Raw genomic sequence first — 18,770 nt, 5'->3', positions numbered from 1 at the left:
GGGTCTCCCCTCCCCATTATTTAATCCCTATACACCACCCTACCCTACCCTTATATGCCCCTGCCCTCCCCCTCACTCCCCCCCCCCCATATCATCCTCCCCAATTATTTGAATAATCCATTTGGGCAAAGGTTTTTCGGTAAAAAGTGCCACACAAAAAAGGGGTGATGATTGAACGTCGTACCCTCATGGGAGTCCCCCTTAATTTGAGTGCCTGCATTCATGTTGATTTAGGTTGCTCACACTTATGGTGATCTATCTTTCTGGAAGCCATCCCTTCCGCAAGACTGAGAATTTTACTCCAGGCTTCATCTGTTAAACCTCCCCACTTGGGAGTTTTCCAAGCAGAAGGTGACTTTGAGAGTGAGGCGGTCCTTGCTCCCTGAGGTGGTTTGCAACTTTCATCTCTCTCAGAAGATCCATCTTCCTGTGTAAATCTCCACCTCACCCTTCCAAGATGGATGAGCGATTCCACCTGTGCTGGCTCTCTGCATCTGTCTCTTGGACACAGGAGGAAAGATGACCAGCTTTTTGTGAGTTATGCTGGTGCACATGCTGGCAGGTCTGTAACTAAATGGACCCTGTCAAGATGGATCATCCTCTGCATCTCAGAAAGCTGATCTGGCTGGGAAGGATGTGCCTTAAGCTCTCGGGGCTCATTCAACCAGCAGACTTGCTGCCACCTCGGTTCTGTAGAGCAGGAGTTTTCTTGCTGTAGATATTTGTCAAGAGGCCAGGTGGGCAACACCGCACACATTTGCCAAACATTACTGCTTGGACACTGTTAGGCAGAATCCTGTGCAGTGCCCTTAGGGACCACTACACACAATTAAGACTACAAGTGGTAATGCAAGTTCACCTTTGGTACAAGCCTGTACTACTATGTTAAAGTGGTAGCAGTAGCAGAGCAGCCAGGCTTATCTCAAGAGTATATGAGCAGTAGCAGAGATTATACAAAGGGACCACAATTACTGTGACTCAAGCAAACACTGACTCAAGGTTTCAGGTAAAAAATATAAGTACATTTATTTTTAAACCATCTGTTATAAAACACTTCACTTCTATAAATTTGAAACCACACGTAAAATACACTACACACAACCAATTCCCCTTGTGCCAGTAAATTCAAGGTAAGTACATTAGGATTTGACAGACCGGTGTTGCGATACTAACGCGTAATCGCAGATAGAAATGCTCACGAAGTTAAAACACACTTTCTCCAGCATGGGGTTTGGCATGGATTCACATGCTCATGAATATTCCCCGTCGTCAGACTGGGAATCCTCGGTAAAGAAAAAATCAGTTTCGTTTCTGAACTGTCTTTCTTAGTAGTAACCAATCACTGGTCTCTGGGTCATACTGCCCCCAGCCAATGACTGCCCACTCCCTAAGCCCCTCCCCAGGCAGCCATCTTCAGATTTTTACCAACACGTTCAAGTGTTGGGAGTCCTCGTGCTATAGGCCTCGAGCTTTTACTGCGTTTTTGCACGTTTTTCAAAGAGATTTTCTCATTTTTCGGTTAAATCTAGCCTCAAGCTCCACCGTTCTACTTCTGATCGATGGGGACCCGTTTCGGAATTTTCTACGTCCCTCAAGAGTGAAGTTTTCAGCGAGTTACGCTTCTTGGAGGATTCCAGAAGATCTGAGGCCTACCATGGACATGGCCCAGGACAAGGGAAGCTCAACGGATCCAAGCTGTTCAGGAACTGCCCTAGATGCGGGTTACAGAATGTTTTCAAGGAGGACGAGCATTCTAGATGTCTCTACTTCCTTCATGAGGACAAGACGCACGTGGAGAAGGACTGTGCGTTCTGCAAGAACCTATCGGAACGGACCATGAGGGATCGTCCTACCCGCCTCGCCAGCTGGCTGGAGAAGGGCACAGCAGGTGAGAAGAAGAAAAGGTCCGAGCGGTCTTCTAAGTCCTGTGAGGGTGCCCCGGCGACTGGGGCCCAACAGAAGACTAATCACCGCGAGTCTGCGGGCACCGGGAGCACCGAACGGTCAGGCTCTTCGGCTGCCAGGCAGGGCACGCCTTCCCCGGCACCATCAACCACGAGCCAACGCTCTGGTTCGGGGAAGAGGAAATCCGAGAACCCGGGTAAGCTTCTGGAGAGGCCCCGGTCGATCTGAAAGGATTCAGCCGAGGGGGAGCGAGGCGGTGACCCCCCCCCTCCCCCCAAGGTGAAGGCCTCAAGCACGCCCAAGGTGGTGAAGGCCTTGATTCACCCGGCTAAGGCCTCTATCGAGGGAGTCGCGGTACCGTTACTCGTCGATATCTGGGACGCGGGACTTGCGATCCTGAAGAACCCGTCCACAACGCCTGTCAAGAGGGACAGGTACGAGAAGAAGTACCGGGTCCCCGACGCCGCCCCTTTGTGCCTCAGGGCTCAACCTACGCCAGATTCGGTTGTCTCAGCGGTGGCTAAGAAGGCGGCGGCGGGTGCAACAGCCTCAACCTCTACTTCCCCACCTGACGGCGAGGGTAAGAAATTGGACGCCATGGGGCGACAGGTCATCTCGTCGGCGGAGACGACAATTAAGGCGGCCAACGCCTTAGCGATTGTGGCCTGTTACGACAAGATAGCTCCCCTACTCAACTTCCTACGAGAGGACAAGAGGGCGGAGGCCCTAGAGATTCTGCAGGAAGGTGAGGTGGCGTCGGACCACGCCATAACGGTGGCAACGGACATTGCTGACACCGGGTTTCGCCAGTTAGGCAACAGTGTTTGCCTTAGACGACATGGCTGGCTCAAGGCGACAGACTTTCGTCAGGACGTGCAGACCAGGGTTTTGAACATGCCGTTTGACGGCAACGGTGGATGAGTCGCTGCAGGCCATCAAGGCTGACACCGAGACGGCCTGAGCCCTGGGAGTCCTTCAGCAACGACGGCCCTTTCGGAGCGCCGGAGGCAGACAGGGGGCCTCCAAGGGTACCGCCAGGCATCCCGCTCATCATCCCAGGAGGCTTACAGAGGTCACGGCAAGCAAGGAGGATCTCGGCGTCGACGCCAAAGAGGCCAAGGCGGCAAGGCCGCCTCCAAGCAAGATTGAACCGGCCGTAGCATCGGGCCCCCACCGAAGCACCCCGGTGGGTGGCTGGCTGGTGAAGTTCGTCAGCGTGTGGGAGTCCATCTCCACCGACCGTTGGGTGCTGGATGCCCTGGCCCACGGGCACACTCTCGAATTCCAAAAAAAGTGCCCCCGCATTCCTCCCATGGCCAGGAAGGAAAATCACGTCCCTCAACTGCTGTTGGAGGTAAAGGCGATGCTCAGGAAAGTTGCCATCGAGCTCGTCCCCAAGAAGCTCCGGGGCTCCGGAGTATACTCAAGATACTTCCTCGTCAGAAAGAAGACAGGCGGTTGGTGCCCCATCCTGGACCTATGTCGGTTGAACAAATACATCAAGGCACAGAAGTTCAGGATGGTCACTCTCCAGCATGTGCTGGGACAGCTGGAGGAGGGCGACTTCCTATCGTCGTTGGACTTGGAGGATGCTTACTTCCACATCCCCATCCTAAAAGGACACCGAATGTTCCTCAGATTCGTAGTCCAAGGACGCCACTACCAATTCAGAGCTCTGCCATTCGGATTGAAGTGGGCACCCAGGGTGTTCACCAAGTGCCTAGCACCAGTGGCGGCACGACTGCGCCTGCAGGGGATCCACGTCTACCCCTACCTGGACGACTGGCTCATCCATGCAAGGACAAGAGAACTCGCCGTCGAGCACATGGCGGAGACCGTCCGCTTACTCACGGAGCTGGGTTTCTCCATCAACTACCCGAAATCCCATTTGGTTCCGTCGCAGGTGGTACTGTTTCTGGGAGCGAAGCTCGATACAGTGGAATGATTGGCGTCTCCGTCGGAGGAAAGGACGAAGGCCATCTTAGGCAAGGTGCAGCGCCTGCTAGCCACAGGCGTGGCCAGGGTGAGATCCATCAAGTCCCTCCTCTGTATGATGTCCTCATGCATCTATCTAGTGCGCCTGTGCAGGCTACGGATGCGTCCTCTACAGGAGTTCCTCGACGCCTACTGGATGCAAGCGGGGGGCAGCTTCAAAGACAAGATCCTGCTCAACGAGGTTTTCCGTCGGGTGATTCAGTGGTGGGGCACCCGTGAACACAACGCAGCGGGCACGGACTTCCAGACCCCGGCACATCAGGAGACTGTGACAACGGATGCCTCCCTGGAGGGATGGGGTGCACACACCGGAGATCTCCAAGCAAGAGGCCTTTGGCTCCCGGAGGAGAGGCCTCTCCACATCAACATCTTGGAGCTCCGCGCCGTGATCTGGGCGCTCAAGTCGTTCCTCCCGTCCCTCAAGGGCAAGGTTGTGAGGATCTTCACCGACAACAACACCACGATGTTCTACATCTGGAAGCAGGGTGGAACAAGATCCCCAACCCTATCCAAGGAGGCCCAGGATCTGTGGTACTGGGCCGTCGCACAGGGGATGTTTCTGGTTCCCTTCCATCTGGCAGGAATAAAAAACACCATCGCCGACTCACTCAGCAGGGAGCTGCGCTCGTGCCACGAGTGGGAACTACACCAGGATTAAGTGGATCGGCTCTTCCAACGATGGGGCAAGCCCCAGATCGACCTGTTTGCGATGGTGACGAACTCCAAGTGGCAGAGGTTCGCCAGCAGGATCCCCCAGCCGAGGAGCATGGGCGATGCTTTCCCGTTCCCCTGGGACGGCCTGTTCCTGTATGCGTTTCCGCCATTGCCGCTGCTGCTTCAACTCATCAGACAGCTCAAGAGGTCCCAGTGCAGGATGATCCTCGTCGCACCGGCGTGGCCGAGACAGATCTGGTTCCCGGACCTTCTGAAACTCTGTGTCCCCACCAGTCAAGCTGTCGACGGATGCAGATCTTCTCTCCAGAGAGGGAGGCGCCATTCTTCATCACGACCTGGAGTCGCTGAACTTGCAGGCCTGGCTCCTGCAGCACTAGAGTTTGGAGGGTACGATATCCCGGCTGACTGCAGAGAGGTTCTTGCAAAGGCCAGGGCGTCCTCAACTCTCGTGCTACGGACATAAGTGGAAGAGGTTCTCTTTCTGGTGACGTGCACAGAAGAGCAACCCTCTACGGATTACGGCACCTCAAGTGCTACCATACCTACTGTCGCTGGCCAAAGCTGGACTGGCTCACGCTTCCATCAAGATACATCTGGCAGCAATCTCCAGAACTGCAGGACAGCCGTGCTTGTGGTCTCATCGACTGGTGAAGGAATTTATGAAGGGACTGTTCCGATCATTCCCGCCGGTGAAGGCTCCAGCCCCGGCGTGGGAGCTCAACGTGGTGCTGACCAGGCTCATGGGGCCACCATTTGAGCCTTTGCATTCGGCTCCGTTGAAGTTCCTGTCGTGGAAGACAGCGTTCCTTGTGGCCATCACTTCCGCACGACGCGTGGGAGAGATTCAGGCCCTATCCTGCAAGCCTCCATACTTGACTTTTCACGATACGAGGGTCGTGCTGAGGACGCACCCCTCTTTCATGTCCAAGGTGCCGTCGGACTTCCATCTTAACGAGCCATTGGTGTTGCCAGTTTTCTTTCCGTCGCCTTTGTCGCGGCCGAGAGGACTTTGCACTCGCTGGATGTAGCTAGAACGCTTAAGTTCTACGTGGACCGAACGAAGAGTTTTCGGAAGACATCACAGCTGTTTGTGAATTTTTGACCTGTGAACCAAGGGAAGGCTCTCTCGAAGGCTTCCATTTCCAGATGGCTCTCCGGCTGCATCATGCACTGTCATCGATTAGCCAACAGACCGTTGCCCGCCGTCTGAGAGCCCATTCGACCAGAGCGATCGCTGCTACTACGGCGTTCTTATCTGGTGTGCCCCTGCTGGACATCTGCAGGGCTGCTACGTGGAGGTCGACGCACACCTTCACGAGATTCGACTGCGTCGACCGGGATTCCAGGGAGGAGTCCAGAGTCGGCCAAGCAGTGCTGCGCAGCCTGTTCGCCTGAAGGTGGGCCTGGTGAGGAGGTAAAAGTTGCTTAATGTTGAGTTTATGTAATGCTTAATGTTGAGCCTTTGCCACCTCCCGTGGTTATGCATGTGTGTACTGCTATGTATTCTTATATTCATGAGCATGTGAATCCATGCCAGACCCCATGCTGGAGAAGGAACAAGTTACTTACCTGTAACTGTTGTTCTCCGGCATGGGTCTGGCATGGATTCACATGCGAACCCTCCCTCCTTCCCCTCTGCGGCTCTTCACTTGGTCATACTGCCACTTTCCGTGCTACCAAATCTGAGGATGGCTGCCAGGGGAGGGGCTTAGGGAGAGGGCAGTCATTGGCTGGGGGCAGTATGACCCAGAGACCAGTGATTGGTTACTACTAAGAAAGACGGTTCAGAATCGAAACTGATACTGATTTTTTTCTTTCCCCGAGGATTCCCAACCTGACGACGGGGAATATTCATGAGCATGTGAATCCATGCCAGACCCATGCTGGAGAACAACAGTTACAGGTAGGTAACTTGTTCCTTGTGCTTAAGAGTTTCAAACACGGGAAAAGTGAATAAAAATCAAAGGCAATACTTTTTCAAGGCAAGGACTTGAGGACTTGATCAAAGATACAGATTAAAGTCAGTAGGCCTGCGCCAGTGGCAGTGGAGCAGATGCTCAGTTGCTGAGGATCACACGTTGAACAGTTCGAGATTCGAGATGCCACGAGTTCGTAAGATTGTCAAATGAAAGGAAAAGTTATACGAAGGAGGGAAGAAAGAACGAATCTTAGTGGAGGAAAAGGGTTCCACCCCGATTCCGGCTAGTCAGACGGAGAGAATGACGAAGTGTGCACAGTACCTTATTCCGTTGGAGAAAAGCTGGTGCCACGGCAGTTCTTCCTGGTAGTTCTGCAGACTCACGGTTCCTGCGGCTTCAGTCGGGACTAGGACGACGTCTGGAGCGATCTGCACTACCCAGGGATGAGGCCAGCAGCAGCGAAAAGAACAAGGAATTAAAGGTGCGCTCCTTTAAATCAGGAGAGGGCTCTTCTGAAGGCTATCCGGACCACTACAGCACAGCAGTGATTTCGACCTAGGAGAGGATTCTCTGACTGAAGAAAAGACGAGCTGGTTGATCCCACCAGGCTCAAGCGAAGAAGACTCCGGACTGGATTTTCTCTTGTTGTTGAACGGTAGATAGCTCAGGACTACAGCAGGGCTTCACTGGGACTCGGGGTAGCAGCAGCTGTCCTCTTCAGTTCCTTGCAGTTCCAGTGGCGACTCTGACTTCTAGCCCAAGAGTCCTGCCTCTTATGCCAAAAATCCCCCATTCACACAGCCTGGCTGTCAATCGTCCAGCAGGGGGTTGCCCAGCCCGGACAACCACCTCAGCCAATCTACACAAAGTGCGACTCGGGTCTCCAAGGAGACCCTGTGCAGGGGGTGGCTACACCCCTCCCTCACATTCAGCCCACCTAGACACCCAGGCGCCAAAGGAGGGCTTCTGGTCAGAAGCCCGCCAAAGGTCGGCAAACAAAGAAGGCAAACCTGGTTTGCCACGCAAAGAAAGACCCAAGAAGGAGTTTAACAAAAAGAAATGGCGATTAAACCCAACCGGAGCTGAAATTAAGAAGTATTTGGGCTAGCGGGTTTAAAGTTCAAGGCTACTAAAATAGCCTAAAACAATACCACGTTATGTAATATAATCGCAGTAGGAAAATTAGGGTAGATACCACTGCCACCAACCAAGTCTTAATGTTAAGGGAGCGAAACAATGCTCCAGGAGGTACGGATAAAAAAAGGGCTAAGAATTAAACCTTTCCAATACTCCATGTAAAATGGGCTGTACTGGATCTCTGGTTAAATGACTATGTAAAGTTAATGGCAACTTTACCCTTTTCTGGGGGACAGTAGTCGCACCCAGAAATGGAGTTGGTGGGAAGTCTAAAAGACAACCCTGTGTAACTGCACTGAAGGTGCTGTGTAACACACAAAATAGTAGGACTACTGAAGTGGTGTACTCCAGAATCCACAATCACAAAAACAGATGAAATACACATGGCAAAACACAGGTAAGAGTGTGGGAAAAGCTCACACTCTTACCAAGTGGGAAAAATAAACTCCAGAAATCCAGCAAAGCTGCTGGTGGACTCCCTAACAGACACGTTGTCAGGGCACAGTGCTATTTTCGATTGTGCATTACGTTAATGTTTTCTCTCCTTACTCCTCCAGGTCTACTTGGTGGTATGGGATGCTGTCATAGATGACAAATCCATGGGGGAAATTAATCCATTAGAAGAACAAACTACTTAACCCTCTGTAATATTCTTACTGATGGATTTTCCTCCCGCGATTTCCTCATCACCTTCCCAACCTCCCTGTTGGAAAGTGTGTACACCTTATCTGTCCCACAGTGGCTGAGTGCTAGGAAAAAAGGATGTTGGTGAGTTCATGGGGCACAGCGGCTTCCTATATTCTGGCCCTGTCATCATGTTTTACATGTTCAGGAGCTGCGCTGAGCTGTGCTGCGCCCCCTGTTGGCAAACAATTTTTCCATAGGCAGCTGGTGCTGGAGATAGAAATCATAGATGAGCAATCTTGGAGTAGCAGTCAACAGAAAGCACATTACTGAGCGGTTAATAGTTTGTTCTACCTTTTCATTAGCTGTGATTTATTATTCGTTATTCAACAAAATGTAATTAGTACTTGGAATTTCTGCTCTTGCGTGTTTAATAATTGCCTCCATTTTCATCATATTCCTGCTCTAAGGTCTACCATTCGTAGTCCCTTATGTATTTTTGTAGCATGACAAAGTATGGCTGTGACCCTAACCATCAGAATGCAAATCTTGAACCTATGTAATTTTCAACTCTATGTACACTTTTTAGAACCAATTTTTGGGGTTTTTAATTGCAGGACCCAGTTTCTGATGGACCAATCCCTTGGGCTTCCAGAAACACTGTAAAATTTGTGGCAGAGCAGGTCTCCCACCATCCACCAAGTAAGTTTGAGCTGTTGTAGCAATGTACCTCTTTTGTACTGCATTGGCCAGCTTCTTCCTGTTGCAAACATTTCGATCCTTTAGCCAGGTGCCTGGGTGACTATAAACTGCATGCTGCTTGAAGTCTCATTAAGCATTCGTGGGCCTTGTGTATGTATTTCCCAGGTAGACTGCATATCCCCCTTTCCCCTAATTCATTTCTCACTATTACTCAAAGGATTTGGAACCATACCTGTGTGCAATGCCTATTCTCCACGATTTCGTCCACATTTTACTCTCTGCACAGCTATTCCTTTTGTGATTTTTCCTGATGTTTTCTGGACTTTCTCAAAATGGTCTGATTTTCATGGAATGCCTGTAATGTGGAAGGCAGTTTGTTTCTTTCCTAATCTGTGTTTTAATATTTTATGCAAATGTTTTGTCAGAGTATTTGCTTTAGATCTTCGCTATGCCTAATAAAATGCACAGACAAACACCTGTAGCTTTAAGTTTGTTGGTCTAGGGCTGACCAAAGCCCCTTGCAGTTCTCTCCTCCCAAGGCGAGGAATAAAATCCCTTCTCAGCAGCTTTGACAACTGGTGTTGTTCCTAGATTTGCAGGTTTGATAACCAAAAACAGGTTCTCTACTCGAAAGTACATTATTGCCCTTTATGATCGATTTTCTGAGCCAGCCCTGAGGGAGGGTTCTGAGAGGCCACCCTATTCTAGTGAACAGGGTCTAGCCAAACTAAATCAAGGTTGGTGGTAGAGCAGTACGGCTTAGACTTCAGGGGATATGTAGGATGTAATGGTACAATGAAACACACACAGAACACTCGGGTAAATACAATTGACAGTAAGTATAAAAATACACTGTTTATTAGGCCTGAACATAACAGGTAAGTATTATGAATTAAATACTACTATTGACATATTATATTCATTCACAGTGGGTGATCTTACTAGAGAATGCCTACACTTTACTTTTAAGGCAGTTGGAAATGATTCAGTTATGAAACATGACATGGAAAATTGTGTGCAGTAAAGCAAGTAAAAACAGGTAAGTAATGCAAAATTACAACTGACATTCATGAAAAACAATGTAACAAAACTGTAAAAGAATTAGAAACCATATTACCATGTCTTATAGAATAAGGCTCATAACATTTAAAAAGTCCTCCTCTGGTAAGGTAAGTAGGCCTATTGCCATTGCAAATCCCTAGAGTATACTTTTGTTGAGAGTCAGGAATATATAAAGAGAAGAAACAAGAAGTGGCGCAAAGGCAACAGGTGAGTAGAATATTCCAGTGTCAAAGAACATAGGTAAGCTTGGGTTCCTCTCCAAATCCCATCACTCTAGGGGAAGCCCATGGGGAACCATTTGCTAGAACATCTCCGATCACAGGCAGGCAATGGAGAGTTGGATTAGGATGTTGCACCTGTACAATCCTATGGTGGGAGGAAGGGTAGGAGGGAATCCTCCTTACACCTACACTTGAAACCACCCCTAAGGTTCATAGATTCACTGGGCCTACTTACTTCTATTATTGGACCCGTTGCAGGAGCACCCGGGGCAGTGGGTGCAGCAGTAGATTTCGGTGTTTGATTTGGGTCTGGCTAGGTGGCAGTTCCAAACTTGAATGCAATGGTTCCTGACGCTCTGCAGCTGGATAACCCAGGCAATATGAGATGAACACCACCAGGTGTCCTGTCCCACCACACAATGGAAGAAAGCAGCTGAAAGAAAACTGTTGGGGTGGTGGCAGGCAACTCACATGCTGAAGACAAAGGAATTGTTCCAAAAATGACCCTCTTCAAGATGGAGAGCAAAAGCTACATCAGTTGCAGCCACAAGCTGGAGACCTGCAACGTTTCAAGTCAAATCTGAGAGTGGAGACCAATGCACAGTAGATGCCATGGATGGAGCGAGCCAACCCACAGGTTGGTTCTGTGATACTTCTGAAGTCTCCAAATGGCAGGGGGTCCAGATTTGTCAAACAACATCCTTGATGTGCTGTGCTCCTTTCTGCTAGGAGGCCCACTAAGAAAATCCATTTATGTCAGAAGGTGGTATAAATTATCGAACAGGGCTCGTTTTTCACAATCGTCACTGTTCTGCAATTCTTGAGAGTTTGTGCAACCAGTTTCCTCCCCGCGTTTGAGCCCCTTCATTCCTCTTCTTAGATTGCTCACCCTTAAGGTGATTTTCCTGTTTGCCATCACTTCTGTGAGCCAGTTGAGTGAGCTCCAGGCATTGTCTGTTGTGTCTCCCTATTTGGTTTTCTCCAAAGCGAAGGTGATGTTGAGAGTGAGACCCTCCTATCTGCTGAAAGTGGTCTCTGATTTCCATGTCTCTCAGAAGATCTATCTTCCTATGTTTTTCTTCTGCCTCACCTTACCAAGGCATAGGAACGATTTCCTCAACTGAACCCGGTACAGGCCCTTAAATCCTGCCTCTCTCGTACTAGATAGTCTAGGAAAGATGACCAGCGTTTTGGTGGTTACACTGGTACTGACAGGGCTGTGCCAAAACAGACACTGTTCCAGGTCAATCATTCTCTACATCTTAGAATGGTACGATCTGGCTGGGAAGGATGTGCCCGAGTGTCTGTCTCAAAGCTCATTCTACCAGAGGAGTGGCTGCCACCTCTGCCCTGCCCTAGAAATTTGCCAGGCTGCAATGTGGGAAGGAGGCCATAGAATAGGTTCCCCATTCAGAGCAAGCAAATGGCTGGTACTCCCTTTATATTTTGGTCTCAAGGAAAGATGGGGGCCTGTGTCCCATCATGAACCTGAGACTCTTAAATTTGTCCTAGCGCATGGACAACTTCAAGAAGGTCCCCTTAGCCCTGAGTCTCACGTCCCTGATGCTCCAGGACGCGTGCTTCCATGTGCTGATTAATTTAAAGCGCAGGCAGTAACTGAGGTTCATGGTTCAAAACACGCACTATTAGTGCTGAGTTCTGCTTTTCGACCGCCCCTCGGTCTTCACCAAACGGCTGATGGTGATGGTCATGGTGTCTCGTCTCAAGCGGCAGACAATTCACGTCTTTCATACTACCTGGATGATTGCCTCATTCAAGCACACACACCGGACTTGATGTCAGTGCATTTGTACCTTATGTAGCATGCTGTACAGTTAGTGCTTCTCCCTGAACTTCAAAAAGTCCCACCTTCTGGGCAGGGCTTTCCATCCCGAAGAATGGGCAGTGAACGTAATTCAGATGCTCCAGGTCATTCAGTCTCAGAACAGGTACTGGCCTCTGCCTTACTGTGCCTCATAGCATCATCCATCCTGGTTGTGCTGAAGGCCCTTGCACTTGGGTTCTCTCCAGCGGCTTCATTGGATTCCCTGGTTTCAGGTCCCGTTTGAAATGTCGATCCTGCTGCAAGTCTCGGACACTGTGTCTCGCAATCTCCTATGGTCTACCATGCGAGACAACATGCTGAGGGGCATTGCTTTGGCAATCCGGACCCCAACTGATGTTGGTCACTTACGTCTCCTTAAAGGCCTTCATCTGCAAGCTTGGCCAGTGGTCTCCAATGGAAGCTCGGGAACTATTCAATTTTCAGGAGCTATGGGCTATTAGGCTGGCACTGACTGAGTGCCTTCCTGTCCAATGTGCGAGGCAGATGTTGGTTGGTCATCACAGACACACTGTGGTCATGCACTATGTCAACAGGTGAGGTTGTGTGTGCTTGTTACCTTTGTGTGAGGAAGCAATGTGACTGTGGTTTGGGGCTCTGGAGAATGTATCTGGCGCTGACCCATCTTCCCGTACTTAGAACGTCATTGCGGTTGTTTGTAGCAGACTGACTTTGACCTTCCTTAACTGAGAGCTCTGCCTGGAAGTTTTGAAGGAGATATTCACCTTCTTTGTGACCCTCAAGTAGACCTCTTTGTTGCCAATATGAACAGGAAGAGCATGTTTTTCTGCCCCTGTGTATTTTCTCAGAATGGACCTTTTGGGGACGCATTAGTTGTCATTTGGAACTTCAAACTCTTTTCTGCCGACTCGCTGATCTGTCATTCCGCTGGTTCTCATGAGACTGCAGATGTTTGGGTGCATGTTGATTCTGATCCTTCTGACTAGACCCAGAGGACGTGGCACTCGGAGCATCTGGAACTGTCCATCTTCCCTTCCTGGTGCCTCCTGGCGGGGGTGGACCTGCCTGGATCCTCCATCTGAGCCTCAGCAACTTGAACCCTCGTTCCTGACTGCTGATGGTCTAAGGTACAAGGAGTGGGAATTGTCGGCCAACATCCAAGATATGCTTCTTTCAAGATATGCTTCTTTCAGCTAGATTGCATGCTACCAAGTCGAATTATTATTGCAGATGAGGTAGGTTTTCGTAATGGTGTAGGAATAGGGATCTGGACCCTTTTATTTGTCAGACTTGCTCTTACTCCTACGTCCCTTCCCCTTTCCCCCATACTGTATGGGCGTCCCTCGCTAGGCATAGGAGACGACCTTTTTCACCAGAAAAATCATATTCCCCTTGAAATGTAGTTGCGTGCGGGGGCGCGGTCCTTGGGCGTGTACGCACGTGACTCCGCCCACCAGTGCCACTCCTCAGTCCTCTTTTCTACATCAACGGGAACGGACCGCTTTCACCAGTGCTACTGTGTTAAGCCTCCAGCCTAGTAATTTCCACGTGCTCTTCCCAGAGAAGTCTTTTTTTTTTTTGTCGTCCTCTTCTTGTCTTCAGTCAGATACTCTGTCCCCTGGTGCCACGCTCCTCCCTGGTACATGTCGACGTCAGCCGTCTTCAGGTGGTGCCCAGCCTGTGAGGGGCTCTTCCCTACGTCCGACCCCACCCATCTGCCTCCCCTGCCCCCCCGGTCTCTGCCTCCGCTGCCTTGGCGCTGACCACGGCTGGGAGGGCTGTACCCCGGGCAACGCGCTTTCATCTCGCGCTCTGAAGAACAGGTTAGGTCGGTGGAGGGAGCTCTTCGCCAGGTCACTTCCAGAGGACTTGAGGAATTTGTCAAGCACAAGTCCAGGCCCAAGGTAGGGGCACTGTTTTCATCCGCACCCCGCAAAGGCGACTCCTTTCCCAGGAAGCGCACGAGCGGGAGTTAGCTTTCAGGTTCTTGTACCAGTGCATGTACTGAGGCTGCTACACTTAGCGGACGTCAGGCCGAGGGGTCGTGAGACTCTACCGGTGAGGGCATTGAGGGACCGCAAGGTTCTGTTACCGGGTTTACGCCCGAGGGGCTAGGCCCTAGTACTGGACAAAAGTCTGAGGGGGTGCCTGTAATCAGCACTACCGGTGTGGGCAATCTGCCTTCCAGGCGTCGTCCTGAGGTGTAGGGTAGGCCTCAACTTCCACCGCCAAGAGTCTCTGAGGAGGCAGGGCCGAGCATGCCGATTGCCACGGCGCAGGCACGTGGCATGCAGCCTGACAATATTTGCCGCCGGACCAGTCAAGATGGCGACTGGTCCGACACTATCCCACTTTGGGGAACAGGTAGGGGAACGAGTTTCCAGATGGGACTGGTCTTCACTAGGTATGTGACCCACGCCATACCCTTCTTCGTCGCAGGGCAGGTACACCCCGCAGACAGCAAGGCAAAGTTTGTCCAGACCTCAGCACCCTCAGGGCACTGTGCAACCTGCCCGCGCCTCCGGGTGTTCCTCTGGCCTGCGGGGACAGGTTTTTTGAAATGTTTGACCCTCATGAGGTCTCCGCAGATGGGCGTCATCCTTAGGGATGTGATCAAGGACATGCTCCCAACGGTTCTGCCGCTAGCACTCATGGCCACTCCGCCCTTAGTTCCAGCGCTCCCGGCTCCTATGCAGCCCCTTTTGCCTGTGCCAGCTTCCACTACGCCAGCACCACCACAGCCGCCAGCTCTGGTCAGTACCTCCTCCTGCGGCTTCCGGATTAACAGGACACCTTGGTTGACACGGGTTAAGAGGAGGTCCCGGACACACCATCGTCGGCCAAGGACTTCCACGAACGGCTCGCCGGCCTGGCTGAATATTTATGCATTCCACAGCCCGAGGTGGAACAACCAGAGGCACGGGGGTCTTTGCAGAGGTCCCCACTCTACGCCCCATGGTTAGAAGTGGGATTCTGATGCAAAAGGATGTGGTCGCACTGGCCAAGAAGGGATGACTTAAACCTAATTCGGCACAGCATACCAACAGGCACCTCGATGCCAAGTTTAGGCAGAAGGAGGGCGATCCCCTCTTGCTCTTGGCACACCTGCAGCCACACTCTTTGGTGATTGCTGCAGCTTAGATCTACTCCAAGCCGCAGTCTTCTTCAGCCACACCTGCCTCAGCACTCCTGGGAAAGGAGGAGAACATTTACTCCAGTGCTTCCCTCCATCTGCGCCCATCTAATGCGGATGCTATGCTTGCAGCTGTCAATCAACGGCTTTGGCGGGATATCGCTGACTTCCTTCTGGAACTTTCGGTGGAAAGCCAGGCATGCTTCAAGGTGGGGCTGGCCGAGGCCAAGATTGCCGCCCAAGACATAATGGAGTCCACGGAGGCCCACATCGACACCTCTGGCCGTGCCATCAGCATCGATACGGACATGAGAAGGACGGCCTGACTTCGGGCGACCAAGTTCAACCCAGACGTACAGGAACGCATTCTGGACCTTCCCTTTGAGGGTGGCGACTTCTTCCATTCCACCACAAATGAGAAACTGGAAAAGAAGAAAAACTGTTCCCAGACTGCAAAATTCGTATCCATCCTCACGAAGACCACTCCTAAGGCATATAGCCAGACTCACTAGCGTTTAGACAAGGGTCGGTCCTCTGGCGGGTTGCGGGGTTTCCAAGAACGGCGGTCAAGGTAGCCAGACAGGTCCAGCTCAAGCAACAAAGGGCCGCGCACAAGGGCTTCTTTCAGTCCCCCATCCTCTGCCTCAGACGGAAAGAAGGCATGACACGCCCATCCGGGTCCACGTGTCTCCGTTGGGGGCAGGCTTGCCCTTCACTACCAATGCTGGCGCACAAGGTTTGCGGACCCCTGGATCCTATCTGTAGTATACACGGGCTACCGCTTACCAATCCCTCCCACTCTTCTCTCCTTCCCTCCACAGATTGGGACAACAACTCTGTTGGCGGAAATTTGCTTGCTCGTAGAGAGTCAGGCGGTGGAAGAAGTCCCAGCCTCCCAAAGGGGTCTGGGCTTCTATTCACAGATTTTCGCCATACACAAGAATCACCAGGCTCTCCTGAGAGTTGTATTGTACCGTTCCACCTTGAACCTTTCCCTTCCTCTTTAAAAGTTCAACATGGTTACCCCAGCGCTTATAGCGGAGACATTGTGCAGGGGAGAATGGATGTGTTCCCTCGATCTGAAGGATGCTTATCTGTATGTCCCGATCTGGCAGCCCCATCATTACTTTCTGAGGTTCAGGATCATGGACTTCCACTTCCAATACAAGGTTCTACTGGTCGGCCTCAATTCGGCTCCCAGAGTCTTTACAAGACTGATGAACACGGTTCCCGCCCTCATCCTCAGCGCTCAGGGTCACCACATCTATCCATACCTAGGCGACTGGCTCATCAGGGCAGGGTCTTCGGAGGCAGTCCACCACACAGCCTCCGTGTTAGGCAGAATCCTATGCAGTGCCCTTAGGGACCACTACACACAATTAAGACTACACGTGGCAATACAAGTTTTACCTTTGGTACAAGCCTGTACTACTATGTTAAAGTGGTAGCAGTAGCGGAGCAGCCAGGCTTATCTCAAGGGTATATGAGCAGTAGCAGAGATTACACAAAGGGACCACAATTACTGTGACTCAAGCAAACACTGACTCAAGGTTTCAGGTAAAAAATATAAGTACATTTATTTTTAAACCATTTGTTATAAACACGACACTTCTATTAATTAAAAAAACCACACGTAAAGTACACTACAACTAACTTTGTATGGTATACTTCAAGTTAAGTACCCTGTGTTTTAGTAGACCGGTGTTATGAAATAAAAGACGTTACCGGGAATACACTTGTGATCACTTTTTGACAGTAATGACAGTTCGGTCTTACTAAATAAACGCGTATCCGCGGCAAGAAGTGTTACCGGGGCAAAAACACACTTAGCACCTGAGATACCCAGAGAGATTTGGGGGCAAAAATCATAGGCAATACTTTTGTTAAGGCAGACAGAATCAGAGGGCACTCTTAGACAGAAATTCAAAAGTCAATAGGCCGGAGCCAGTGTCAAGTGGAACAGGGTTCCTGTTGAGGATCACAGTCGGATAGTTCACGATTCAGCGAGGCCAGGAGTACTTCGCTATTGTCAACAGAGGAAGCAAAAGTTATAAGAAGGAGGGAATGCAAGGGCAAGCCTTGGAGGCGAAGAACAGGGATTCACCCAAATTCCTCGAGCAGAACACAGTACCTTATTCAAAGAAGAAGCTGGTGCCACGGCAGTTGTTCCTGGTAGTTTCCTGCAGACCCTCGGTTCCTGGAGCTTCGATCCGAAGGAGGACGTCTGGAGGGGTCTGCACCACATAGGGATGAAGCCGGCAGCAGCGATGGTGAATAAAAGGTGCACTCCTTAAAAAGCAGGAGAGGCTCTTCAATGGCTATCCTGACCACTACAGCAGTGTGCAGCGATTTCGACCACGAAGAGGATCCTCTGGCTGTAGAAGATGAGCTGGTTATCCCCACCAAGCTCAAGGGGAGAAGACTCCGAACTGGATCTTCTCTGGTCGTCGAAGGGTAAATAGCTCAGGACTGCAGCAGGGCTTCACCGGGACGGGATAGTTGCAGCAGTCGACTTCTTCTCTGCTTCTCTTCGGTTCTTTGTAGTTCCAGTGGCGACTCTGACTTCTAGCCCAAGAGACCTGCCTTTTATGCAAAAATCCCCCATTCACACAGTCTGGCTGTCAATCACGCAGTAGGGGGGTTGTCCGGCTCGGACAACCACCTCAGCCAATCATGGCAAAGTGTGACTTGGGTTTCCTAGGATACCCTTAGCAGGTGGTGACTACACCCCTCCCTCACATTCAGCCCACCTAGACACCCAGGTGCCTAGAGGAGGGCTTCTTGGCAGAAGCCCGCCAAAAGACAGTGAACAAAGAAGGAAAACCTGGTTTGCTGCGTAAAGTAAAACACAAGAAGGACTTTAACAAAAAGAAATGGCGAATAAACCCGACGGGAGCCAAAAAAAAAGTATTTGGTCAAGCGGGTTAAGTTCAAGGCTAATATAATAGCCTAAAACAATACCTACTGACTGGATCTGTGGTTAAATGACTAAGTAAAGTTAATGGCAACTTTACCCTTTTCTGGGGGACAGTAGTCAGCCTCAGAAATGGAGTCGGTGGGAAGTCTAAAAGACAACCCTGTGTCACTGCACTGAAGGTGCAGTGTAACACACAAAAGAAGGGGGCTACTGAAGTGGTGTACTCCAGAATCCACAATCACAAAAACAGATGAAATACACATGGCAAAACACAGGTAACAGTGTGGGAAAAGCTCACACTATTACCAAGTGGAAAAAATAACTCCAGAGATCCAGCAAAGCTGCCGGGGGACTCACTAGGTAAGGGAAATTAGCCATTGAATGAGAATTCTCCCTAACACTCCGCCCTCATGCTTACACTACACAAGTTGGGATTTCCCATCAATCTCATCAAGTCACAGCTGGAACCCACACAGTCTCTGACTCCTGGGCCTCATCTGGTATACAGGCTCAGAGAGAATATTCCCCTCCGAGAGCAAGATCACGGCCATCAAGAGGGCCACGGGGCACTTTCTCAGCAGAGTGGTAACCTTGGCATGGTGGTACCAACACCTCTTCGGCATTATGCAGCATGCCTCCTGGCAGTGCCTCACACAAGGCTCAAAATGAGGAGATT

The 18,770-nt window shown here is 50.7% G+C and overlaps 1 protein-coding gene across 7 annotated transcripts in view; it reads left to right on the top strand.

Annotated features, from left to right (window-relative positions):
* The window catches only part of OSBPL9 (oxysterol binding protein like 9), a 1,764,730-nt gene that overhangs the window by 1,199,841 nt on the left and 546,119 nt on the right, over positions 1-18,770 (top strand). For all 7 annotated transcript variants that reach the window (XM_069642205.1, XM_069642206.1, XM_069642209.1 and 4 more), the window contains one exon: positions 8,873-8,957. In XM_069642205.1, coding sequence (XP_069498306.1) covers positions 8,873-8,957 — 85 coding nt within the window. The remainder of the gene's footprint in view (positions 1-8,872; positions 8,958-18,770) is intronic.

This window comes from Ambystoma mexicanum, chromosome 1q (assembly GCF_040938575.1).
Source record: "Ambystoma mexicanum isolate Mex_15411 chromosome 1q, UKY_AmexF1_1, whole genome shotgun sequence".
Classification (NCBI taxonomy): Eukaryota; Metazoa; Chordata; class Amphibia; order Caudata; family Ambystomatidae; genus Ambystoma; species Ambystoma mexicanum.
Note: the sequence above shows the minus strand (reverse complement) of the source record. Positions and strands in the feature narration are given on the sequence as shown.